Source organism: Theropithecus gelada, chromosome 7a (assembly GCF_003255815.1).
Source record: "Theropithecus gelada isolate Dixy chromosome 7a, Tgel_1.0, whole genome shotgun sequence".
Classification (NCBI taxonomy): Eukaryota; Metazoa; Chordata; class Mammalia; order Primates; family Cercopithecidae; genus Theropithecus; species Theropithecus gelada.
Window position 1 is genome coordinate 44,256,537 of NC_037674.1, and position 27,627 is coordinate 44,284,163.

The 27,627-nt window shown below is 49.5% G+C and overlaps 1 protein-coding gene across 6 annotated transcripts in view; it reads left to right on the plus strand.

Annotated features, from left to right (window-relative positions):
• CORO2B (coronin 2B) overlaps window positions 1-27,627 on the plus strand; it is a 213,989-nt gene that overhangs the window by 120,613 nt on the left and 65,749 nt on the right. For 4 of the 6 annotated variants that reach the window (XM_025390635.1, XM_025390632.1, XM_025390634.1 and 1 more), the window contains one exon: window positions 10,311-10,511. In XM_025390635.1, coding sequence (XP_025246420.1) covers window positions 10,311-10,511 — 201 coding nt within the window. Of the gene's footprint in view, window positions 1-6,638; window positions 6,720-9,564; window positions 9,580-10,310; window positions 10,512-27,627 lie in introns of those variants that run through there. The other 2 variants (XM_025390636.1, XM_025390637.1) reach the window with 2 other exon arrangements.

Here is a 27,627-nt window from a genome sequence, read left to right on the forward strand (position 1 = left end):
ATTTTCAAAGGTTTTCCACCTTCACTCCTCTCCCCACTGGACTTGAACCACCCATTTGATCTCCTGCCAGACTTTGGGCTGAGGGGGTGCAAGTTGGAGGCCATCTCTGAGCCAGCAGGGCCCTCAGTTCCTCAAAATAGGTCAGGAGTCTGGCACAGACCAGCCTCAGTGGCTGCAAATAGAAACCATCTGTTGGGCCTGTGTTTTGAGCTCCACCGCCCCTCTCTGCCTGGTCAGAGAAACACAGAACTCAGAACCCCAGCGTAGCGTGGATCCTTCCCAGCAGGCCTGGGTTCTGCTCTGCCACTGCCTGCCCGGATAGACTCCCATGGGATCTGCCTGCAGGGAAGAGGTGGCGGCACCAGATTCTACCACCCCAGGGCAGGAAGCTTGCAGTGTGGACCGGCCATCCAGAGACAATACTGTGTGACCTTGGACGAGTCGCTCCTCCTCTCTGGGTCTCTGAAATGAGAGGCTGGATTTAGGGGACCTGTGAGTCCTCTTCTGCTCTGACAGGATACAGTTCCTTCAAAGCCTTTTTGTGTCAGGACCACATGGAGGAAAAGTTAGGCCCAGAGGAGGCAGACATTTCCTTTTCCTGGCTCTCTGTGCAGAGTGAATATTGTGGGATCTGGTCCTGTGAACATGGGGATGGACGAGGTTCGCCATCTGGAGCTCCAAGGGGACTTTTGTAGGCCCTGAGGCAAAGACTTGGGTTGCTCTTCCTTGTCCCTGCCCTCCGATTCCTTCCCTCACTCGTATATTTCGTAACCATTTATCAAGATGATGTTAGGCCCAATGGGAAGCCCGGAAAAATGGGAGGAATGAGGTGCAGTCCCTGCCCGCAACAACAGCCAGGATAGTTGGGGAGCAGACAAGTAAAGGAGAGACCTCGGTGACAGGTCTGAATCAGATCCCAGCTCCTCCACTTCAGTGACCTGGACAAACCCAGTCACGTCTGGAAATGGGGATAAACATTGTACCCGTTTCTCAGGGTTATTTTAAGGATTGTAGGATATAATGAATGTAAAATGCTCAGCTCATCGTGAGCACTAAACACACGTTGGTTGTTGTCAGTGTGGTGAACCAGGAGCAGGGGGAGCACAGCATGAAATCTGGGGGCCTCGGGAAAGACTTCCCAGTGACCGTCTTGGGGGAGGTGGGAAGCTGTCTTGAAGAGACTGAGGCAGAGGAGGCTACAGCCTTCTCCTTACATGTCCGGCCTTGTTCACCGGAGCAGGAAAGGATGCAGGGATTCGGGGCAGAGGCCTGGTACAGAATAGACCGTGTCTCTGGCTGGGCTTGCACTGAGTGGTGGATGCATGCTGCGTATCCTCCCCTCTAGAGACTGTGGAGAAGGCGCCGTCCCAGCCCTGCCTGTTCCCACTTGGCTTTGATCCGCTCCCTGATAGCATGAGGGAGGCAGGACAGAGCTGGGTGGCGAGGAGGAATTCCCATTTCCTGGGTGAGAAGAATGAGGGGCTTGCCCGAGAGGCCCTGTGAGTTGGTGGGAGAACTGGTCTGGAACCCAAGAATTCCATGTTTGCCAGAGATGCAGAGAAAGACAGTGGAGTGACTCCAAATTATAGCCTTCCTAAGTCCCTGTACACCCCACCCAGGAACTTCCAGGAGTGGCGGTTTGGATTGATTCTTGTCTTCCAGGATTTAGGACTTTTAGTAGCTAACTGATGACTTTTAGGAGCTAATTGATGTCTTTTCTCCCAGTGCTGTCCAATGGAACACACTGCAGTGATGGAAATGCTCTGTAATCTCTGCTGTCCCATATGGTAGCCACTAGCCACATGTGCCTATTGAGCTCTTGATATGTGGTTAGTCTGAGGAGGAATTTTCCATTTAATTTTAATTCATCTGAATTTCAACAGCTGCATGTGGCTGGTAGCTACCATATAGGACAGTGCAGTTTCAGCCTACTCTAAGGTACACAGGCAAGAGGAGATACTCCCAAATGTTGGTTCCACAGATCCATGCCTTCATAACACATTTCCCAGACAATTCTGATGCATAACCAAGTTTGGAAATGGTCAGGGCAGGGGTCTGAGAGATGCTATGCTCAGGGAAATGGCACAGTTCATGCGTCTCCCATTGTCTGTTTGGCTTTCTCATTTTACAGAGGAGGACACTGAAGCTTGAAGTCCACTGGGAATTACTGCCCAGGCTGGCGAGCCCCTCGGGACTGTGGGCTGGTTCCCTCTGCTCCCTCCAGTTTGGAAATATTCACTGTGTTCCTCCTGTGTGTCCAGCCTTCCTGGGTGGAGGAGGAACAGATGATCAGCTCTCCCTCACGACCCAGAATGCTGTGGATGAGATGGAGCTGTTGATAACCGTGTCTTTCCTTCATGACAGTGCCCCATGATTTTCTCTTGTGTTCTCATGTTCCATCCTCATACAGATTCCAGGACCCAGGTCAGTTGATACCCACATATCACAGAAGAGGACACTGAGCCCGGAGAAGGAAGGTGGCTTGTCCCAGGTCACACAGCTAGTGACCAAACAAGGTGGAAAGTGCCAGTCTTTCTCTGACAGCCCATGACCCGGGAGTGGCTCTGTCATATATCGTGATGGGCTGCCCCATGGTGGCTACCAGGGCAGATCTGAGAGGTCTCCTGGGCTCCCCACATTACACAGCTCTTTCCCAGAGGGCTTACTCCCAGCCCTTTGATGTGAATGTAGCCACATTGCCCCTTCACCTGAGTCAGAAACTTAAAAAAAAGTGCTCTCTTACATGTTTGTGTTCCAGTTAAAAACTAAATTTTGCTCATGTCATCATCTAGAAAATGCACCCGCTGTCCACAATAAATCATTTTTGAGATCCGAGGACAGGATACAATTTGCTTCCATGTGGAGTATACATAGTGATTATCTCAGAAGAGGAAAAAATGCTATCCTACATTTCTTGAGAGGCTATAAGGGCCATTTAGCTGCAAAATGAATACTTCTTCCTTCCGGGCCCTCCCCATCTGGGAGGGAGACCAGGATGGCCCTGGGCCCAGGGAGAGGCTGCCAGGGAGCAGGCCCAGCAGCTGTGCACATCTGGAATCCAGAACCTCTCCCTCCCTCTCCTGACCCTCAGACCAGCCCAGCCCAGCCCTGTCCTCCTCCTCCTGGCAAAGCCTGACCTCCCCAAGTAAACATTTGATTATTTGAAGTCAGAGACTCTCCCTCACAGGAGAAGGAGAGAGGGTAGAGCTAGTGTGTAGCAAGCACCCGTCCTGGGCCAGACACTTTGCCAAGGAATTTGTATTTGGTCACTTCATTGTATCCAGTGAGCTGGATGACATTATTCTCATTTTACAGTTAAAACTGATATTCAGACAGGTTGAGTAGGTAGTCCAAAGTCGTACAACTAACAAGTAGCAGAGCCAAGATAGAAACCACAGGATTCTTTCTGACTCCTAAAACCCTTCCTGCTATACAGTTTCTTTACACTTTTGTGTAGGGCCGTGGATTTATGGAGCTATTGGGGAGGGGTAAGAGTTGAGGTGGAGAGGCTGAAGGAGGAGAAGATGTGTGTTGTATTGGAAAGAGAAGTAGACTAAGAGTCAGAAGTTCTTGGCTGAAGTCTTGGCTACACCATTTTGATAGCTTGTGACTTTGGACAAGTCTCTTAACTCCTCCATTAGCCACACAGACACTCTATGTTGTAAATGGGATTGTAGCACCTGCCTAGCTCTGCCTGCTGGACAGCAGTGGGGCTGACTGAGGTGGTGTCTGGAGAGGATCATGACTGCGGGTGGGCTTTTCAGGGTGGTTCTACAGGCACTGGCCGCTTGCTGATTCTGTGCTGTCAACAGCAAGGGACTCGCTAGGCCTCAGCCTGACAGCAGTACTGGGTTCCGAGGCGTCGACATTCTGGTGACAGGGAGCCTATTGGAGACAGGGCTGCATGACCAGAAGGAAGAACGTGGTAGAGGGAGGGCTCTTGAGGGAGGGTAAGGACCAGCCCCTCATCCTGTGGGCAAGGGCAGCACATCAGCCTGAAAATAAAATGCAAAACCTCAGCAGGCTGAAGTCACAGCCCTAGGGTGAGTTCCCTGAAGGAGGCACCTCCTTGGGCCTGACCTTGGCTCTTGCCCCCCTACTGTACTGAGAGATGATTCAGCCAGAGTCACTATGAGGCTCAGCTATAAGGGAGCCCTGAACCAGGCATGGAGTGGGGTGGGGCTGTGCAGGGGCCAGAAGGAGTTGGATGATCTGGTAACTTACAATCCAGTAACTGGAGACAGAAAACATGCATATCTAAAGCTTGAAATAAGTGCCAAGCATTAATCAGCTCTGTGGGACACCCTAAGAGGAGGTGGCTATTGCCATGTAAGAGCTGTTGTCATTCAGGGTCACAGCAACCCAACTGGGGTAGGGAAATATAGAGGAGGAAGACCCCCAGCCAGGGAGGGTGGTAGAACCAGGATGGTAGACCTCAAAGCTCCTCTCTGTTCCAACATCATGTGTTTAATAAAGTACACGAACTCTATTATCTCAGGGCTGGAAGGCGATCTAGTTCCACTCATTAATCCACATCGTCCTTGGTCGGAGGTCATCCACCTCAATCTTGAAACCCCTCCTCCCCCCAGGGATAGGAAGCTCATTACCTATCAGGGTAGCTTCTTTTTCCAAGTTAGGCAGCTCTAACCATTAAGAACGTCCTTTCTTTTACGGAGTTCAAAACCAATCTTGAAAACCAGTCTCAAAACCAATATGTCCCAATCTTGTGTCTTGTGCTCATCTGTCCTAAAAGATTCAGAGAGAGTGTGTTCTGCTCTCACTAGAACCAGTCAGGGGGAATCTACCAGTATCTGGGCAGGGCTTCAGGGGTAAAGGCAAAGGGCCAGATTTTCAGGTCACCTCTTGGCTGCCCCCACTGATTTCCCTTTGAGGTCTCGGCAGGGATGAGGTCAGCCCCTTAGTAATGCAGATCCTTCTGCAGACACCCAGCTTTGGCCCACAGTGTGTACTGGTGCCTGGCCTGGCCTTCCAGCCTCTGTCCATCACCTTCCAGAACAAACCCTTGGCACTGGCCAGGTGGCCTCCTCACTGCCACCAGCCAGACCAAGTGTGTGCTTACACATTCCCTCTGCCCTCTCCTCTCCTTTCTCATGCTTTACCTAAGCCAAGTAACTAATAATGGAGACATTGTAACCTGAATCAAATCAAGGCCTTAGACCTAACTCTTAAAGTTTACAAGGGATACAGGAACAACTTTAGCAATGTCCTGAAGCATCATGAGACAAATCTTTGGAACGTTTTTTTTTTGTTTTGTTTTTTGTTTTTTTTTTTTTTTCGTGGGAGACGGAGTCTCGCTCTGTCGCCCAGGCTGGAGTGCAGTGGCCGGATCTCAGCTCACTGCAAGCTCCGCCTCCCGGGTTCACGCCATTCTCCTGCCTCAGCCTCCCGAGTAGCTGGGACTACAGGCGCCCGCCACATCGCCCGGCTAGTTTTTTGTATTTTTTTTTTAGTAGAGACGGGGTTTCACCGTGTTAGCCAGGATGGTCTCGATCTCCTGACCTCGTGATCCGCCCGTCTCGGCCTCCCAAAGTGCTGGGATTACAGGCTTGAGCCACCGCGCCCGGCCTGGAACGTTTTATAAGACGACTGAGCTGGTATCTTTCAAAAGGCAATGCCATTAAAAAAAAATCATAGTGCTAGGAGTATTTTAGGTTAAAGAAGGCAAAAGAGAGTTCACAACCAAATGCAACACGGGAACCTAGGATTCACTGAATCTTAGTTCAGAAACTAAAATAGCTGTAGAAGGTATTTGGGGGAAATGTAAACATGGACTGGGCATTACATGGTATTGAGGAATGGTCAGTTTTCTTGGATGCGATGATGGTGATGTGCTAAGGAAATTGCCCTCCTTTGTAGGAAATGCTTAAGGAAGTAATAAGGAGGCAGGAGTCATGATTTTTGCAAGTTCTTTTCCCATAATTCCACAGAAGTAGAAAGAAAGAGAAGGGCTGAGGTAGAGGGGGAGGAGCAGCTGGTGCTTGGAGCAGCAAAATGTCTTTGCCAAGGTCAGTAGGAGTCTGAATGGGGCGCGGAGCCAGGACTGCAGACTCCCAGCTCAGGGTCCTGTGTGAACACCTGTGCATAGGTTCACGCGGCATGGAGCTCCAGGTCCAGGGATGTGGAGCCATTGATCAACAGCAGCCCCTGACCTCCCTTCCCCTGGCCCTTCCAAAGGCCCAGCAGAGAGAATCTCCATGGAGATCCAGCCCCAGCCTACCCGGCATGGTGGAGAGGCCAGCCCAGGCTTGCTGAGAGACAGACACTCTCCATTCTTCCCAGGAAGCAGGCCTGCCTCATTCTAGGGCCTGCCCAGGCCCATCCCTGGGGAACATGCTCAGTGGGAGAACATGCCTGCTCGCCCCGGGCCTGAGCGCTGTGGTCCCCTGGGATGCAGCATCCAGTTCAGAAGTGCTAGCTGGGCTGTGGGGGCAACAGGAGATGGATAAGGAGTCATTCAAGAAGACCACAAGTGTGCACACCAGAGCCTTCACCACAGATGCTTCCTTCCTGTGTCCACACCCTGAGGACTGGGGAGATGGGGAGATGGGAGAGAGAGGAAAGAAGGGCAGAGTGTGGGAGGAAGCAGAAGGAGCAGGGAAAAGGAGAAGGGGGAGGGTGGACGAGGAAGAGGTGAAGTCAGATGGGAAAACGGGCACAGAAACTGCGGGCCGCTGAGCGCTCCACCTGGGGAACCTGGGGTACGTGTGGACTTTGCCGGGTGGGCTCAGGAGAGCCTATCAGGTCAGCATGTCCTGTGCTGGGCACATGGCAAGCAGCTTGGCATTGGCTCCTCCCAAGCCCTTGGAGGTGATGGGGATGATTAGCCACCTTTATTTTTTTAATTTATTTTTTTTGAGACAGGGTTCAGCACTGTCGCCCAGGCGGGTAGTGCAGTGGTGCAGCTCAGCTCACTGCAACCTCTACCTCCCAGGCTCAAGCCATCCTCCCACCTCAGCCTCCCAAGTAGCTGAGACTATAGGCGCATACTACTATACCTGACTAACTTTTATGTTTTTGGTAGAGACAGGATTTAGCCATGTTGCTCAGGTTAGTGTCTCTAACTCCTGGGTTCAAGCGATCTGTCCTCCTCAGCCCCCCAAGGTGCTGGGATTACAGGAGTGACTCACCTCACCCGGCCTAGCCTCTTTTTTTTTTGAGATGGAGTCTCATTCTGTTGCCCAGGCTGGAGTGCAATGGTGCAATCTCGGCTCACTGCAACCTCTGCCACCTGGGTTCAAGCAGTTCTCCTGCCTCAGCCTCCCAAGTAGCTGGGATTACAGGTGCCTACCACCATGCCCGCTAGCCTCTTTAATATGGGAGTAGATGGAGGGGCATAGAGAAGTTAAGTGACTTGCCCAAGTCACACAGCAGGGTTGGGATTTGAATCCATGTCTGCGTGGCTTTCAGTCCAGTTCTTGTGACCCTTCCCCTTGTTGTCCCCCAGGGAGAGCCTGCGGTGAAGTCTGCACTGGGAAGAGCACAGAACTGGGCACTCAGTCTAGAAACAGGCCTTGTGCAGACCATCCCCGGTGCCCAGCCACAGGCTGTGCTGGGGTTGGAGACAGAACTTGCCATCCCTGTGGCTCCCTGAGCCTTGGGTTCTGGTGGATGCTGAACTGTGTCATCTGTCTCCCCACTAAGCTGGACTCCCTTCATGGATGGGCTGGGCCTGCCACCAGGTCAGTTGCCCAGCAGGTCTCCCCATGGCCTCCAAGACTCACCTAGGCTGCCTGGGAAAAGTGCACAGTAGTCTTCAGTCCCTTTCAGAAGACCCTGGTATCACTTCCTGCCATCACAGAGCAGCGACACACTCCCAGGATGGGAGAGGCTAGGACAAGCTCTAGACTAGGAGCCTCAGGGAGAGGTGCCGGCTGTCTGCGGATTCTGAGGAGGTCACTGTGGGCTATGCAGATCAGAGTGAGTCGGGCCTTAAAGGCTGAGAGTTGGCTCAGAGAAGACATTCCAAGCCAGAACTGCACTGGCAAGGAAGAGGAGGTTGGAGTGAGCAAGCTCAACACCTCCTTTCTCTTGTGTGGAAACTGTGGCATCGAGAATGTTCCACGTGGAAAAGGCAGAGCAATACCTAGTGTCCTCACTTCAGATTAAACTTTTGCCAGGTCCACCAACCACCCATACTATATTTTTCATACTGTATTTTTCTTTGAATTGATTCACTTTTTGAAACTTAGCCTCATTAGCAGTAGTATCTGTGAAACCATGGATTTGACACGCAAGTTATATTTTTTCTAAAGCAATTTAAAATAAACGCATGACTGGCTAAAATTAACTTCATCTCTGTAAACATGTAAAGGACCACCTGGGACCCCACTTTGGGAATAGTTGGTGTCCTGATGAGGAGCCAGTGCTTGGGGAAGGGAGAGCCTTGCCTGCTCTCCCTTCAGCTTGGGGAGGGAGGGGAGAGGCTTGCCTGAGGTCACACAGCCTGGGGAGGAGAGGGGAAGGCCTTGCCTGAGGGCACACAGTCAGCCTGGGGAGGGGAAAGGGCAGTGACCCACCAGCCTTCCAGCCAATGCTCTTGCCTCTCCAGCATGACTTTATCCAGACAGTCTGGGGCAGAACAGAGAGTCAGAAGAGAGAGAAGGCAGGAGGGACAGGGACACAGCGTGGGCAAAGACAGGGAAGTAGGGAGGAGTAGAGAGCAGGGAGACTGGCCCAGTGGGATGGAGGGCAACCTTGGGAAGTGGAGAAGAGGTGGTGGAGAGGCAGGGGTTGGGGCCCAGAGAACTGGTGGAAGAGGATTTGCCTGAAGGTGAGGAGTGACTTCCCTGGGATTCTCCTTCTGGATTCTGAACTTCCTCCTTCAATAAAGAGGCCTTTGTGACTTAGCTCTTGGCTTGATTTAAATCAGATGTAGGCTGGGCGGCACCATGGCTCACGCCTGTAATCCCAGCACTTTGGGAGGCCGGGTCAGATGGATCAGCTGAGGTCAGGAGTTCAAGACCAGCCTGACCCAACATGGTGAAATCTGTCTCTGCTACAAATGCAAAAATTAGCCGGGCGTGGTGGTGGGTCTCTGTAATCCCAGCTACTCAGGAGGCTGAGGTGGGAGAATCACTTGAACCTGGGAGACAGAGGTTGCAGTGAGCCGAGATCACGCCATTGCACTCCAGCCTGGGTGACAGAGGGAGACCCCGTCTCAAAAACAAACAAACAAAAAGAAACAAACAAACAAACAAAAAACTGTACAAAGTATATCAGTTAGAACAGGCTAGGATATGCTGTAACAACAAATTAACTCCAAAATCATAGCGGCTTATATAACAAAAGTTTGTCACTCATGCAAAGTCTGCTATGGATTCTGTAAGTGCTCCAAGACAGCAGTGCCTCATGTAGTGACTCAGCAATCCAGATCGCTTTAATCGTGTGCTTTGTCATCACATGAGACTCTCTAGCTGTGATGGAAAAGTACTGATTCCTGGGCTGCATCCTCAAAATATTGGATTCAGTAGGTCTAGATTGGGACCCAGGAATCAGCATGTCTTACGAATGACATAGGAAGCCCAGCGACCTCCCCCACCCCAGATGACTTTGATACAGGTGATCTGTGGGCCACATGCTGAGAAACCTTGCTTCAATGGGTAATCTGGCATAGGAGGAGTCTCGGATTTCCAGTCAGGAGACCTATGTTCATGGCCCTACTTAGCTGTGTAGCCTTGGACAAGTCACCTAACCTCTCTGTGCCTGATGATGTGATGATAACATCCAGGACTCAGAGATTTCTGAGGGTGTACCTGTGGATTAGAAATGCTAGATAATCCGAGGGGATGACAGTGGGTGGGGGGTTGCCTTCTTGCACACGGAGAGACATCTCCCCACCCCACTCCTGCTGTGGGCCTTGTCCTCAATCTTGGTGAACACTGGCCTCTGCTGTCCGCACCTCCCATACTGAACCGAGCACAGTTCCGGATACTCAGGAGGGAGTCTGTCTGTGTTCTTGCTTTGCTCTATCACATGATAGGTTCCTGGGTAGTAAAAGGACCCTACAGCCTTTCTAGAAAGTGGGGTGGGCCTGTGTACCAAAAGCCCCTATGCCAATCTTTGTTCTTGTAAGACTTTATTCAAAGATTAAACCCACTAGAACGGGCTGGGCCTGTGAGTGTGCCCAAATTCTTGGATGCTTCTTCCTTTCCACCTCTTCCTGACGGGGGACCCAGGACCTGCTCACCTGCTGCACGTCTGAGCCGCAGCTTCCCTCCCCCCAGAGCCCAGCCCAGGCCCTTCATGGCACAGGGCCCAGCCTGACCCTTGTCTCTCCTGACCACTTACAGATGTCCTGGCGTCCGCAATACCGTAGCTCCAAGTTCCGGAATGTCTACGGGAAGGTGGCCAACCGGGAGCACTGCTTCGATGGGATCCCCATCACAAAGAATGTGCATGACAACCACTTCTGTGCCGTCAACGCCCGCTTCCTGGCCATCGTCACTGAGAGCGCAGGGGGCGGCTCCTTCCTCGTCATCCCCCTGGAGCAGGTAGGTGGCCCCTACCTTCACTCCACGGGCAGCTCCAGGGCAGAGGAGCCCTCCTTGGTCTCTCTTAGGCCTGTTGATCCTACTTCTCTCTGAGTTCCCACCTTTTACTTCCTCATCAAGCATCTAGTGGCTATGCCTTCTCCAGGATTTTCCTGAGATTCAACAGAACAAGTACAGGCCCTGGATCTGGGAGACCTGAGATCTCTTTCCAGAGCTTGCCTAAAGGTGTGCACTTGGACAAGCCACTCCCTTGGTGTATACAAGGTTTCATTCCCTGAAGCAGTGGGACACTCTGATGTCCAAGACCAGGTCTAGCTCTATCACTCTGTGTCCTGAGTGTCCTCTTGGTTTGGAGCCAGAAGGGATGGAGACCCAGCCATAAGTATTATACACTGAGCAACTGCAAAAATTATACACTTTTTTTTTTTTTTTAAATGGAGTCTTGCTCTGTCGTCCAGGCTGGAGTGCAATGGCGCGATCTCGGCTCATGCAACCTCTGCCTCCCAGGTTCAAGCAGTTCTCCTGCCTCAGCCTCCCAAGTAGCTGGGATTGCAGGCGTGTGCCACTGTACCCGGCTAATTTTTGTATTTTTAGTAGAGATGGGGTTTCACCATGTTGGTCAGGCTGGTCTCGAACTTCTGACCTCAGGTGATCTGCCCACCTCGGCTCCCAAAGTGCTGGGATTACAGGCATGAGCCACTGCGCCCGGCCCACTCATTTTTTTTTAAATTGCTCTCCACTGAGAGACTGGAAATAATTTACCTTCTTCCCCATCCTCCACCTCCTAGCTAAAGATTTCCCCTTTCTGCAGCTGCTTACGTGAATATAACAGATTAAATCTGCAAAGCCTAGATCATGAAATTTTTAAGCCAAAGCCATTCAGGCAGAGTCCCTGGAGGCCTGTGGGAGGTCACGCACTTCAGGGAAAGTGCTTGCTGTCAGTCCCACTTGTTTATGGCTGAGTTCCCCCTTCCCAGCTTGACTCATCCCCACTCCCACCCTCCGCCAAATCGCTCAGGGGGAGGAAGAGGTGCATGTGGAAGGAAGCCTTGGTTCTCAAAATTCACTGTCAGCTGGTGGTGGAGGATGGATTTTTCCAGTCTCTCCTACCCACAGTGGGGGAGCACAGATTTGGAAAAGGCTTAGACCAGATCTTCCTTTCCACCAAAGGGGCAGCTGCAGGGGCACTGAGGACAGAACCTGATGCACAGAGAGGTCCGAGGAGCGTGCACTTCGTGGTGGGAGGTCTGGGTTCTGCACTTGCCAGATTTGGGACCGTGCGCATGTCACTTCACTTCTCTGACCTTTATTTTCCTGTAATGGTAAAAGCAGGATCAGAAATCCTCCTCTGTCTACATCTGCCATGTTGGCCTTAAGTGAGATAATAGATGTGAAGCTTCTAGTGAACCACACAACATGTTAAGGATGTTTGGTTACTTTTTTGGGAAAGTTATCCACTCTGCTGGTCAACCTCGCAAAGGCTCACAGCTGCTCTAACACAGTCGGAAGGATCCTCAAGTGCAGCTTCCCTTCCCTCCTGAATCAGATGGCCTCAGGTCACTGTTGCCTCAGGCGCACACTCAGCTTCATCCACTCAGGCCTGCAGGTCCCCAGGAACATGTGGGCTGGTTCTTACTGAGGCTCAAACCTATTGCCGGCACCCTGCCATACTCCACATTAGGCTCACAAGGGTCAACAGTCAATACCTCACACCATAACAAAAATTAATTCCAGATGCATTAAAGATCTAAACATTTAAAATAAGAAAAGCTACAAGTGTTTTAGAGGAAAATGGAGTGCATGTTTAAAATCATGCAATGAAGAAAGACTTGCTAAGAAAGACAGGAATCCCCAAAATCATAAAGGAAATGAATAGATTAGAATAAATTTTTAAAAGATAGTTTCTGTACTACAATGAGACACCTAAACAAAATGAAAACTCGAGCCACATACTTGACTACAATATTTGCAATATAGAATAGACAAAGTATTCCTGTGAAGAGTATATAAAGAGTTCCAGAAAAATCAACAAGAAAAAGAACGTGGCCAGGCGCGGTGGCTCATGCCTGTAATCCCAGCACTTTGGGAGGCCAAGGCGGGTGGATCACCTGAGGTCGGGAGTTTGAGGCCAGCCTGACCAACATGGAGAAACCCCGTCTCTACTAAAAATACAAAATTAGCCAGGCATGGTGGTGCATGCCTGTAATCCCAGCTACCTGGAAGGCTGAGGCAGGAGAATCACTTGAACCCAGGAGGCAGAGGTTGTGAACTGAGATTGTGTCATTGCACTGCAGCCTGGGCAACAAGATTGAAACTCTGTCTCAAAAAAAAAAAAAAAAAAAAAGAAAAGAAAAAGAAAAATGGGACTAGGGCCGGGTGCCATGGCTCACGCCTGTAATCCCAACACTTTGGGGGGCTAAGGCAGGAGGATCGCTTAAGCCCAGGCGTTTGAAACCAATCTGGGCAACCTAGTGAGACCCTGAGACCCTGTTTCTACAAATTGAAAAAAGAAAAAAGAAAAAACAAGAAAAATTAACCGGGCATGGAGGCTTGCCCTGAAGTCCCAGCTACTTGGGAGGCTGAGGTGGGAGCATTGCTTGAGCCCAGGAACTGGAGGCTGTAGTGAGCTGTTATCACTCCACTGCACTCCAACCTGGGCAATGGAGAAAAATCCTGTCTCTTAAAAAGACAGAAAGAAAGAAAGAAAGAGGCTGGGCGTGGTGGCTCATGCCTGTAATCCCAGCACTTTGGGAGGCCGAGGTGGGTGGATCTCCTGAGGTCAGGAGTTCGAGACCAGCCTGACCAATATGGTAAAACCCCGCCTCTACTAAAAATACAAAAATTATCTGGGCATGATGACATGCGCCTGTAGTCCCAGCTACTTGGGAGGCTGAGACAGGAGAATTGCTTGAACCCGGGAGGCGAAGGTTGCAGTGGGCGAGATCGCACTACTGCACTCTAGCCTGGGCGACAGAACAAGATTCCAGCTCAAAAAAAAAGAAAGAAAGAAGGAAAGAGAGAGAGAGAGAGAAAGAAAAAGAAAAGAAAAGAGAAGAAAAGAGAGAAAAGGTCAGGCGTGGTGGCTTACATCTGTAATCCTAGCACTTTGGGAGGCGGAGGCAAGCAGATCACGAGGTCAGGAGATCAAGACCATCCTGGCTAACACAGTGAAACCCCGTCTCTGCTAAAAATACAAAAAGAAAATTAGGCAGGTGTGGTGGCAGGCGTCTGTAGTCCCAGCTACTCGGGAGGCTGAGGCTGGTGAATGGTGTGAACCCAGGAGGCAGAGCTTGCAGTGAGCCGAGATCGCCCACTGCACTCCAGCCTGGGCGGCAGAGCGAGACTCTGTCAGAAAGAAAGAAAGAAAGAAAGAGAGAAAGAAAGGAGGGAGGGAGGGAGGGAGGGAGATATGAATAAGCAATTCATAGAAGGCAAAATATATATTTTAACCTACTAATTGGAAAGGATTTAAAAGACTAATAATCATCAGTATTGCCAAAAGTGTGAGAGAGCAGCTGCTCAAATACACTCTTGGTAAGATGTAAACGAGGCAAGTTGGCAATTTCTATTAATATTTAAAGGTGCATGTCTACTGACCTAGCAATTCCACTTTAGGAATCCATCCTACAGAAATATTCCCAAGTGTATTTAAAAAAATATGTGTGCAGCATTTTTTAGTACTCGATTATTTTTACAAGCCTCAATTTTTAAATTATATTCAATAAAAATAAAGTTTCTCTGTCAAATTGCTTAAACGTTTCTAAACGCTTCCTCTCAATTTCTGTAATGGTAACGAAATGTTTTACACTGTCAGTAGCACTGGTCTAGAATATGAACACATTTTGTAAACACTTCATGGACAGCAGAAAAGAAAGTGGTCTTTACAGAGTTTGTCTCTCTATGTAGAAATATGCTCTCTATATACACCTATAAGGTGTATTTGATATACGTCTTTTTTCAGCTTTATTTGTTCACATGTTGTAATACATTTTGTTTAACTTGATTAATCATGCACTCATTGTGACAACTCACACTACCAACTGATTTCTGTTGTTTTCTCTCATTTCAAGAAGTTTTCATTTTACATGAGTACTGAATGTGCAGCATTTTTATGATAGTGAAAGGTTGGAAAGAACCTGCAGGTCCATCAATCAGGAAATGCGGTAAACAAATTAGGGATAGAGCCACACAAAGGGACACTATGCAGTCATTAAAATGATGCTGTAGAGCAGTCCCGTTCTCCAGCGTTCAGTCTCAGGATCACTTTCCACTCTTAATGATTATGGAGGAGCCCAAAGAACTTTTGTTTATATGGGTTATATCTATCAATATTTAGCATATTCAAAATAAAAATGAAGGAATTTTAAAATATGTATTTATTAACTTACATAATTATAAGTCTATTTCATGTTCTCCTGAAAAACATTTTTATTAAAAATAACTTTTTTTAAGACAGAAAAGTTAATGAGAAGAATGGTATCATTTTACACTTTTGCAAATCTCTTTAATATTAGTCTGGCTTATTAGAAGACAGCTGGCTGGCTTTGCATAGCACACATGCAGCCTTTGGAAAACCCCACTGTACACTCGAGAGAGAGAAAGAGAATGAAATGGCAGATAATGTCCTATTATTAGGAAAATACTTTTGACCCAGTGGACTGCATAAAATGGTCTCGGGGATCTCCAGAGGTCCCCAGACCGTACACTGAGGACCAGAGATGCAGAGTAATATTTAACAAGAGAAAACTATTTATATGATACACTGTTACGTGAAGAAATGCAATATATGATTAATCACATTAAAAATATTTATCCCCTGTAATCCCAGCACTTTGGGAGGCCGAGGCGGGCAGATCACCTGAGGTCAGGCATTCGAGACCAGCCTGACCAACATGGAGAAACTCCGTCTCTACTAAAAATACAAAATTAGCCAGGCATCGTGGTGGGCACCTGTAGTCCCAGCTACTCCGGAGGCTGAGGCAGGAGAATGGCGTGAACCCCGGAGGCGGAGGTTGCAGTGAGCTGAGATCCGGCCACTGCATTCCAGCCTGGGCAACAAGAACGAAACTCCATCTAAAAAAAAAAAAAGAGAGAGAGAGAAAGAGAAATTGAGACATTCCTGGCCAACATGGTGAAACGCCGTCTCTACTAAAAATACAAAAATTGGCTGGGCATGATGGCGCATGCCTATTATCCCAGCTACTTGGGAGGCTGAGGCAGGAGAATCGCTTGAACCTGGGAGCGGGAGGTTGTAGTGAGCCGAGATCGCGGAACTGCACTCCAGCCTGGCGACAGAACGAGATTCCGTCTCAAAAACAAAAACAAAAACTATTTACCTATCTGGAAGAGACTGAAAAAAATATACATGAAATGTCAAAAGTGGCCGGGCGCGGTGGCTCAAGCCTGTAATCCCAGCACTTTGGGAGGCCGAGACGGGCGGATCACGAGGTCAGGAGATCGAGACCATCCTGGCTAACAGGGTGAAACCCCGTCTCTATTAAGAAATACAAAAAACTAGCCGGGCGAGGTGGCGGGCGCCTGTAGTCCCAGCTACTCGGGAGGCTGAGGCCGGAGAATGGCGTGAACCCGGGAGGCGGAGCTTGCAGTGAGCTGAGATCCGGCCACTGCACTCCAGCCTGGGCGACAGAGCGAGACTCCGTCTCAAAAAAAAAAAAAAAAAAAAAAAAGAAATGTCAAAAGTTATGTTATCTCCCAAGTATTGGGAGCATGAGTGCTCTGTAATTTTCTTTTCCCTTAGCTATATGATCTAAATTTCTTACGAGTACTTAACGTTTTGTACTTTCGAAAAAATAAAGGCAATTCGCTGATGTGAAGAGGGAGCCCCTGAAGTTTCAGAGGCCCTGCAGGCCGGAGAGGGGCTCAGTGTAGTGTGTGCACTGGTATGGACAAGAGGGGCCCCATCCGCTCGGTTTGCCTGCTGCCCCCCGGCCAGACGAATGTCTTCATCTACCTTGAACATCAGCCCTCCCTAATGTATGTTGCAAATGTTTCCTCCCAGAGTAACACCTGAATATGGGCTCGCTGCAGAAAGTTGAAACAGAACTGCGGGACCCATAGTGAAGGCATGGCGAGGGGTGGGGTGGGTTCTTGACTCCGTGGGAGGGTAAGGCAGCTCCTTGATCTGCGAGGCTCAAGTAGTTTCAGGCAGGACCCCGAGTCTGGGGACTATGGGACGAAGGGTCCCGCCTCCAAAGTCGAGTGCCTTAGGTATTGGAGCCAACACCTGCTTTCCCTGCCGCCCAGGCCACGGCCGTCCCTCTACCGCCCCCTGTGGCCAGGGCTGGGCCTGCAAGCGTGGGACAGCCTCCCGGTTGGTGCAGGGGGTGCGGGGAGAGGGAGGCAGTCAGGCCCAATGCGGAACCCTTCCTTGATCTGGCAGCGGTGGAGATGTTGTTCCATGCTACCCGATTTTCTAGGAGGAAGAAGGGTCAGATTATTTTAGCTCCAGTTTTCACCCCCTCAGTTTGATAGAAATTTCCCTGAAAACAGTTTCCTGTATTCAATTCAAACACAGAAAAGATTTTGGCCATTTCTCGGTGACTGCAAATCATCACTTTGAGCGTTAGTTATGAGCTATTAACTGATGGTGGGGCAGTCTTGTCCCTACACTGAATGGCTCCAGATTTTTGTCTTGAGCAAACAGCAGGCCGCAGAGAATTGTCTTAGTTCTTCTCTAAATTTTTTCCCTCTACTATCATCGAGTGTCTTCTCTCATTCCTTGCTTGCTTTTTCTAAGAGATTTGGGCCAGAAGCGAATAGCACCTGCCCAGGATGCCCAAATCCCTGCCCCGAGGCCACACCTCCTGAGGAGGCTCAGAACCTTCCACAGAGCTTTTCTCTCCTTGCTCCGTTTCCTTCAAAGCCAGCTTGCTTGAGATTTCCATATTTATGATTAAAAATTCTTCTGCAGAGTAGGAAGCCATGTCCACAACTACAAACAACCGCGATGATGCTTTGCCTTTGTTCAGCACTCTCGAGTTCCAGCAAACTCTGTGTTCATTGATCCTCTCAGCAGGTGGGTAGAGCCGGGCACACAGTGTGGACCCCAAACCAGCTCACTTATTTCTGAATCCACGATTCTTTCCACCGCCCATGATGCTGGTAAACAGATAAGTTCTGACTGGCAGATCTCGAAGGAGTGGCTGTCTTCCCCAGGTCTCTTATTCACGCTGCCGTTGTGAAGGCCAGTGCCTGCTTTTTCCCCTAGTTAACATTCAGCCGCCAGCTCTCTGGAGTGGAATGTTAAGCTGCAGAAGGGGGAGCAATCAGCACCCTGATTGCCTGACACAGCTGGAGGGGCCTTATGAGTATTCCAGAGAGCAGGCACTGTGCCCAGCAGCCTGATTAACCACCGGGGCCTCCCCAGGGGCGCCACCCCTTTCCGGCTGCACTTCACCAGGACTGCCTGCCAGCTCCAGATCCAGGCCACAGGAAGACCAGGGCTAGAACCAGAGCTACCTGCTACCCCAACTGGCACCTGGCAGAAAGAGAAGAAACCTGGCCTAGATATCAAGAGTCTGGGTTCTCCCCATAACCCAGCCATTCTCAGTCCCAGCTGTACACCGGGTCTCTGGGGCTGGGGTGGTGCATTCTCCTTCCCCACCACAATAGTGTGGCCTGAGGAAATTTTGAGGATCTAATGTACCTGCTCTGTTTGAATCTCACCTCAAATTCTATGATGAAAGTATACTTATTCTCCCCATTTTACAGATAAAGAAACAGAGGCTCAGAAAAGTCACAGCCCACAAGTAGCAGAGTCAGAATTTAGTCCAGGGCTCTCCCAGTCATGTGCCTGCCCACCTTACAGTGGATTAGAGGGGAGCATTTCTATAAATGTGCCTTGTATTATTATTACTGCCATTTGGATGTCTTAGAGGATTTCCTTGAACGTTGATTCAACCAACACTTTAGTACACCTCTCTGATGAGCTGACACCCCATGTGTCCATCTCTTTTGGAAGCCAAGAGCATAGATGTTTCCAGACTCCATACAAGTGCAGCAGATCTTGGGGAAGCTTACTCTCTGAAGGAATGAAGCAACAATTCTAGTTGGCAAGGAGAAGCAGGGGTGGGGTCCTGGAGGAGAGGTCCAGACAAGATAGCATGACTCCAGAGGTCAGGAGGCAAAACTGGCCCACCGACCCGCCCATCCATCCAACAGATGGGTGTTGAATGCCTGCTAGGTTTCAGTCAGAGTTCCTCAACCGAAGAGGAAGCAGTGAACAACACCAAGTCTTGACCACCTGGAGTTAGCCCAGTTGGCTGCCTGTCTTGGACTGAGAGCCCCCAGGGGTGGGAAACGTATCTGGTTTGCACGGGGACTGGCTCACAGTAGATCCTCAGCCAAGGGGCCATTGGGCTGTCCTATGGCCAAGTCACAGAGGCAGGTGCCCATCTACCCTGAGATGGGGTCTCTTCTTTGCTGATCCTGGCAGCTCATCCCCACCAGGTCCTAGGGAGAATGCAGCACCCTACAGGGGCTGCCCGGACCGAAAGGGGCTGCATCCTCCCCTGAAAGCCCTTAGAATGATATTGCATGGCCCAGCTGTTCTTAACTCTGGAGTTGAATCTAGAAGTTGGTGGATCAATTAGCTCCATAGCTCACAGCATGTCTTAGGCCTAATATTAAAAGAAGGATTGGGAGGAAAGGTGCCCAGCTCAGTGCTGAGGACTGTAATAAAATAATATTTTGTTTGCTCACCCAAAGCCTTCATTCCCATTCCAGATTTCTGTAACACCCCATCACTCCCCCACAATCAGCACTGAGCTCCTCAAACCTTCTCTCCCTCAGAAAAACAAAAAACAAAAAAAAAGCCTGAATCTTCATCACTGCTCTGCAGTGAGGTCTCCGCCTCTCCAAGGGAATTCAGAGAGCCTTTTCCAAATCCATTTTTCAGAGCTTTCCTCAATCGTTCTTTGTTCTTCAGGCTGCCTTCCGCTTGGTGCAATTTGCATCTCAAAGCCCGTGACAGCCTGAATGTACAGTAAGTGACTTTGGAAAAGGGAGGAGAATTGTGCTCTCAAAGAGAAAAGTCGCAACTTTATTTCATTTGTCTGAGGCCCAAGATTGACAGCCTTGCTTTGTGTTTTTCCTTTTTTGGAAGAATGGCTGCTGATTTTTGAGGAAAATGAAGGCAAGCCCTTCAGCAGAAATGGAAGTGTCGCTCTCTTATTTTATTACAAAGTTATGGGATGCGCATTCTCTGGATTTGGAGTCCAGGGAGCCAGAGATGCAGCCTGGCTGGTGGGCATCATGGGAGGTCAAAGAATCCATCCCTTTGCCTTGGGCCAGGGTCTACAGCTGAGTTGTCTTCCTGGCTCAATCCGTCTCATTCCTTGCAGAGCCAGGGAGGCTGGAAATTATAGTAAAATTATAGTAGCTGGTTCACTAGGACTCTGTGAAGTCAAGCCATGGGCCCTAACTCTGCCCAGAGGCACTGCCCTGGCCTCTGAAGCATCGGCCGGTCTGCTTGATCTGCTACCCATTTTCCTTCTAGGGCCTGGAGCCTCCCATACCTTTGGAAGTTGTAGCTCCACCCCTCAGCTGTGAAACCCTAGGCCTCTAATGTCTGCTTCTCAGTTTCCCTGTTTGTGAAATAATAATAGTGCATGCTGCTCAGGGTGCTGCGATGATTAAATAAGGTGCTGTCAAAAGCGCTTAGCACGTAACCTGGCCCATAGTACGTGCTTGTAAATGGGAGCCATGGTGATGCCAAGGACTGTTACCCATCTCCAGTCCTCCCCATCCTAGCAATAGCCTGTTAGCTTTGGTGAGCTTTGGAGCCCGTGGCCAGCAAGTGAGAGCCTTGTCTTTGGCCTTCCTGCTACCGTTGTCAGGCACAGTCCCTGAGTATTCCTAGCGGTGAGCTACATCGAGGGGAAGGCACCCATAGGCAAGTCATTTGTGCCTAAAAGGGTACAGGGATGGTGGTGCGGGGCCTCCAGGGAGGCATGACTGGGGTGGCCATGCCAGGCTGGGCGCCTGGAGGTGAGGGATTCTAGGGAGGGTCCAGGGCTGCCATGGAGCCTGGTGGTGCCCCTCTCAAGCCAGCCTGCCTGTTTATCTGGATTTGGACTGCCTGCCAGGGTTTAATGAGGGAAGGCATGTAAAGGTTTTACCGCAGTGCCTGGCATAGAGCAAGTGCTCAACAAATCTGAGCTATATTGCTTCTATTATTAAAAGACCCAGGCTGGTGGGAGAAAGCGGTGCTGGAATTGAGACGGGGGCTCTGTGGGGTCTAACTGCCTCAGACGGAAGCACAGCCCCATTGAATGAGCATGAGCTCTGTGCTCTGAGCCAGGCTGAAGCCACACAGTCCTCACAGTCCATGCCTCTCACCAGCCCACCTCCCCAGTGCCCCAATCCCAGTCTTCCATTAACACAATGCCAGAGTCAGAGGGGACCCCAGGGATCATATATTCCAACCACCTTGTTGTGCCCACGACAAGTCCTGATCCCAAAAAGGAGAAGTGTCTTATCCAAGGTTGCATGACATGCCTGGACACCCTCTGGCCCCCTTCCCCAGCATCCTTGCCCTCAGCCACTTCTCAGAGTCCAAACTCACATCTACTAAGGTGTTGATGATAACAATGGCTTTCCTTTACTAAGGGAATTTGCATTTGATGGAGGTTAGGGTGAGATTTAAGGAGACCAAACTCTTGAGACCCGAAGGAATGTGTTGATAATAGTGGAATTTCAGTCTGCAGGAGATCTTTCCACAAAGGGCAGCCATCCCCAAGCCCCCCAACAGGAGGCCAGGCAGTGACTTGCTGTTGTGTCTCGTCCGAGCCTGTAGCTTTGGAAGCACCCTCCTCATGTGTCAGTGACTCTCAGCACTTCAAGGGACAAAAATGATTTAGGGTGCAGGAGGGGCGTGGGGAGTGGAACTAAGGTTGCCTGGCTTGAAACAGAGCTTCGCCCTGGGGGCAGTTGGGGCCCAGAGGCCTTGGCCAAGGCTCCTACCACTGGCCTTTCTCCTGGCAGCTTCCAGAACAATGGCTGCCTGTTTGCCCTGCCTGAGAAACTTCAGGCCTGATTTAGTTCTTAGGGCAGTTTCCATTTCCAGATGGCCTTCCTCATGTCCCTGACCACCCCCACCACCACCCCACCCTCCCACCACCAGCTCCCATCCCAAGGCTCTTGACTTGATGGAGGGGTGTGGGAGGAAGAACGGTTGATCCCAGCATTCACAGCCTCACATGTCAAGAGACAGCTCTGTGACATCAGCATCACATAGCACTTCTTGTCTCCCCGCTTTCCATTCCACTCAGCCAAGACCTTGATTTCAGTTGCTAAGCAACCTGTGCCTGAGTTTCCAAGTGGGTCGTCAGGTGAGCATGAGAGGTGGAAGGTATGGAAGGGTAGTGCTTAAAACTGCAATTTATGGATGGAGACATGGAGGCCCAGAGAGGGCAAGACACTTGATCAGGGTTGCACAGCTAGTTAGTACCCCACGTGTCAGATGATTGATCCTGGCAGCAAATGCTTCAGAACCATCCCATTTCCCACTCCTCCTTCCCCCACCAAGAGAAGCACCCAGACAACAGCAACACCTTAGAGACTTCCCGTGAGAGGCTTCCATCTGCCTGGACGGGGAGGCAGTGTGCCCAGTGGTTAGGTGTGCAGGGTCTGCATCAGCTGGCCTGGCTTTCAATCCTGATTCTACCATTTGCCAGCCATGTTCTTTGGGCAAGTTATGTAACTGATCTGTGCCTCGGTTTCCTTTGCTGCAGAATGAGAGCCATGCTAGTCCTAACCCCGAGGCTGTTCTGAGGATTCAGTGAGGTGTTATATAAAGCCTGGAAGGTGCCTGGCTCAGGGCAAACCTTTCAGTGCAAGTCTGCCTGTGTGATCCTGGCTTGCTGGCTCTGATGCACCCTCCCCACCTAGGGTCCAGTGCCCCTGCTCTCCAGTTTGCTCATTTATCTCGTGAGAATTCTGCCTTAATGTTATGAGGTCACAGACGGAGTACAAAAGTTCACAAACTTTAGTTTTTAACACTGAATCATTTTATTCAAATAAAACAGATTAACTTTTGGGGGAGTCAGGCATAGATCCTTTTGGCAGTCTAGAAAAACTCATAGACCCCTTCACAGAATAAAGTTTTTAAGTATACAAAATAGGATTACAAAAGAAGCCAATTATATGAAACACACAGGCCAAGCACAGTGGCTCACACCTGTAATCCCAGCACTTTGGGAGGCCAAGGTGGAAGGATTGCTTGAGCCCAGGAGTTTGGGACCAGCCTGGGCAACATAGCAAGATACCATCTCTACGAAATACAAAAAAATGAGCCAGGTGCGGTGGCATATGCTAGTAGTCCCAGATACTTGGGAGGCTGAGGTGGGAGCATACTCGAACCCGGGGAGGTCGAGGCTGCAGTGAGCCCTGCTCATGCCACTGCACTCTAGCCTGGGTGACAAAATGAGATCTTGTCTCAAAAAAAAAAAAAAAAAAAAGGAAATACAGTTATCAAAATGTATACTAGAACTGTCCTGTAGTAGTGTAAGTGCTTTTCTATCAATGCATTACGCACCACGATTGAGTGCAGGACACAGTAACGACTCTAATTTCAAAGTCATGATGAGCATAAATATTTTGAGATAACAGTAGCAGAAGTGATCTGAAAATATCTGTGATATCTGTTGGTGAACACATTATAAGTTCAACCAATCCTGTTGGGGTTTGCTGCCTACATTTATACACAAAGGAAACGTGAGATTTCAGTTAGAGGCTAGTGAAAATATAGATGTAAGTTTTCTCCTACCCAAGCTCGCAAACCTCCTAACAGGGTCTGTGACCCCATTCAGATTACAGACCTTAGAAATACAATCAGAGGGGAATATTACTGTATAAAATCAGGACAGGCAGAACTGTGTGGCTGAAAGTTGGTGGGGAGGGAGCAGTGCAATAGACCTGAACACCCTTCATTCCTGTGGGGCTCCCCAAACTCCTAAGGCTTCACTGGCAGTTAGGAAACCTAGCTTCTCTGCCTGCTTCTTTGTAACCTTGGGTGAGTTCCTTTGCCTTTCTGGGCCTCAGTTTCCCCATCTGTAAAATGAGATGTTGGGCCCGTTGTCCTCTGAGGTCTTGCCAGCTCTGACATTCTGAAACTCTGTGCTTCTCCTCCCCTGGAGACAGAACCTCCTGAAGCTTGGGTCGGTAGGAGCCCTGGACCAGGGAGAGGGAACAGCTGGGGCCAGGCTGGCCAGCTCCCAATTGTTCAATGGAGGAGGAGGAGGGCGAGATGCATGGTGCTCTCCAAAGCGACAGCTGGGTGAGCCTGGCTGGGGGCCTCGTCCCCGCCTGCCATCTGTGCCTCTTTCCTGCCTTCGGCCAGCGGGGGCCAGTGGGGGGTTGTGGATGGGGCCTAGTCCAGATAACAACCTGGGTAGAAGCAGGAGGGGCTGGCCAAGAAAATGCAGGGAAGAGTCTGGCTGCTCAGTCTTGGGTGCTTAACTCTTTCCACCCACTCCCCACCTTTTCCCACTCTGATCTAAGACTTCTGGAAAGGAAGTAATACACAGCCCTAGGTCCATCCAGGCTGCTTAATGGCTCTGTGACCTTGGGCAAGTTACTTAACCTCTCTGAGCTTCATTCTTCTCTGTCCAGTAGACATCATTCCTAAGACCTGCTCTTTGGGATTGGAACAAGGTGTAAATGAAACAGAGTAGGTAAAGTACCCCAGCTCAGTGCTGACTCAGTGCCACAGGCCTGTCCAAAAAGAGCTTGTACCTGGGACTGTGAAATGCTCCGGCGGATCGGAATGCAACATGGAGGCCTGATGAGCCCTGTGCAATGTTTGTGAAGTGCTGCCACTGTCCCCAGGCACAGGCGGCTTTGCAGCCAGCTTTCTCTCCTACACGCCTTTGCCCCGTCTGTTCCTTCCTCTGGATTACCCTCGCCCACCAATATCCACATGCATACAACTCTACCCACTTAGAATAACTTAGACCTATTTATAAATAAGTACTTATATTTAGGCAAAACCTTCATGCAGTTGGACAGCTTAAACTTCGGAAGCAAAGGACCTGCAGTGGATGGTCTGCCTGTCAATCGCAGCTTCCAGTCACTCAGTTCCTCCACTAGGAGGTAATTGCTGTTAGCAGTTGCTGGAGTGTCTTTCCCAAAATTATTTATATATACATACTTAAACCTGGAAGAGTGTGAGGGTTAGGGGCGCTGACCCCTGCACCGTTGAAAATCCACATATAACTTTCAACTCCCCCAAAACTTAACTCTGCTGACCAGAAGCCTTACCAATAACATAAACAGTCAATTAACAGGTATCTTACATGTGATATGTGTTGTATACGAAATTATCACAATAAAGTCAGCTAGAGAACATGTTATTTTTTTTTTTTTTTGGAGACTGAGTCTGGCTCTGTCGCCCAGGCTGGAGTGCAGTGGCCGGATCTCAGCTCACTGCAAGCTCCGCCTCCCGGGTTTACGCCATTCTCCTGCCTCAGCCTCCCGAGTAGCTGGGACCACAGGCGCCCGCCACTTCGCCCGGCTAGTTTTTTGTATTTTTTAGTAGAGACGGGGTTTCACCGTGTTAGCCAGGATGGTCTCGATCTCCTGACCTCGTGATCCACCCGTCTCGGCCTCCCAAAGTGCTGGGATTACAGGCTTGAGCCACCGCGCCCGGCCTTAGAGAACATGTTATTAAGGAAACTGACTGGAGACAATGGCTCGTGCCTATAATCCCAGCACATTGGGAGGCCCAGGCAGGAAGATCACTTGAGGCCAAGAGTTCGAGACCAGCCCAGGCAACATAGTGAGAGCCCGTCTCCAAAAAAATTTTTTAATTAAATTTTTAAAAGGAAAATCATAAGGAAGAGAAAATATATTTACTATTCATTAAGTGGAAGTGAATCATTATAAAAGCCTATCCTTGGCCAGGCATGGTGGCTCATGCCTGTAATCCCAGCACTTTGGGAGGCTGAGGCAGACAGGTCAAGTGTTCGGGACCAGCCTGGCCAATATGGCGAAACCCTGTCTCTACTAAAAATACAAAAATTAGCCGGGTGTGGTGGTGCACGCCTGTAGTCCCAGCTACTCAGGAGGCTGAGGCAGGAGAATGACTCGAACCAGGGAGATGGAGGTTGCAGTGAGCCAAGGCCTGGGCGAGAGAGTGAGACTGTGTTTCCAAAAAAAAAAGTCTATCCTCATCTTCATGTTGAGTAGGCTGAAGGGGAGGAGGGAGAAGAGGGGTTGGCATTGCTGTCTCAGGTGGCAGAGGTGGAAGTGGTGGTGGAGGTGGAAGGGAAGACGAGAGAGGCAGGCAGGCACCCTCAGTGTAACTTTACAGAAATATATCGTAATTTCTGTCTGGCTTTTTCATTTCTCTAAAATTGTTTCTATATGGTACCAATTCTCCTTTGACCATGTGCTTCAGTATCAGTGCCTGAATCATGGGAGGGTTCATGTCATAAAAGAAGTCAAGAGCAGTCTTGAATAATTGGACCCTTCTGCCAGATTGTCTAATGGCAATTTGTTTGCTGGTGCTGCTGCTTCTATGTCTTCGTCCTCATTGTCTGGCATTGCTTCAGAAGCACTCGTCTCCATCAAGCTGTCTTCTGTTCATTCCTCTGGTGTGATGTCTATTAGCTCTTGAGCTTCTTCAAGATTTGTATATTTATTATTATTATTATTATTATTATTATTTTGGCAGGCTCTTGCTCTGTTGCCCTGGCTGTAGTGCAGTGGCATGATCATGGCTCACTGTAGCCTCGACGTCCTGGGCTCAAGTGATGCTCCCACCTCAGCCTCCCAAGTAGCTGGGACTTCAGGTGTGCACCACCACGCCTGTCTAATTTTTGTATTTTTTGTGGAAATGGGGTTTCACCATGTTGTCCAGGCTGGTCTTGAACTCCTAGGCTCAAGCAATCCACCCACCTTGGCTTCCCAAAGGGTTAGGATTACAGTTATGAGCCACTGCACACAGCCGAGATTCATATTTTGAACCCTTCACTCCTACACACCTTTTTTGCATATCCACAGTCTCTTTCATTATTTCCTTGAATGGCTCTGTGGTAAATCCAGTGAGGTCATGCACAACATCTGGACCCCGTTTTCTCCAGTGGGAATTTATTGCCTCAGGCTTGATGGCTTTCACAGCTTTTTCTGTAACAATGATGGCATTTTCAACTATGTAATCCTTCCAGATTTTCATGATGTTCTCTCTATGGAGGTTCTCTTCCTTAGTGTTGACAATCTTTTCCATACAGTACCATGTGTAATGTGTAAAGAGTCTTTTGTTTTCCTTTATTTTTGAGACAGAGTTTTGCTCTGTCACCCAGGCTGGAGTGCAGTGGAGTGATCTCGGCTCACTGCAACCTCCATCTCCTGGGTTCAAGCGATTCTCCTGCATCAGCCTCCCTAGTAGCTGGGATTACAGGTGCCCACCACCACGTCCAGCTAATTCTTGTATTTTTAGTAGAGATGGGGTTTCACCACTCTACTCTACTAAGTAGAGTTTCACCACTCTACTCCACTCTACTAAGTCAGGTTTATGATCAGGACTACCCTTACCTGGAAAGCTGCTCACTCCCAAGTCTTGAAGGGAAAAGATTAACACCAGCTGGTAGTCTTTGTACAACAAGAAGGCCTGGATAACCAGAACCCTTTTTCTGGATTGGTTGAATATTTTGTCCCTGAAAAACTGCCTTTTAAAGTTCTTTTGATATTGGACAATATCCCTGGCCACCTAGAACCCCATGAGTTCAACTTGCTCCTAAACACAACGTTTCTAATTCAGCCTCTAGATTAGGAGATCATAAGAACTCTTAAGACTTATTACACATGGTACTGACCAGACGTGGTGGCTCGCACCTATAATCCCAGCACTTGGGGATGCCAAGGTGGGTGGATCACTTGAGGACAGGAGTTCGAGACCAGCCTGGCCAGCATGGCAAAACCCCATCTCTACTAAAAATACAAAAATTAGCCAGGTGTGATGGCATGCACGTGTAGTCCCAGCTACTCAGGAGGCTGAAGTAGGAGAATCACTTGAACCCAAGCAGTGGAGGTTTCAGTGAGCTAAGATCATGCCATTGTACTCCAGCCTGGGTGACAGAGTGAGACCCTGTTTCAA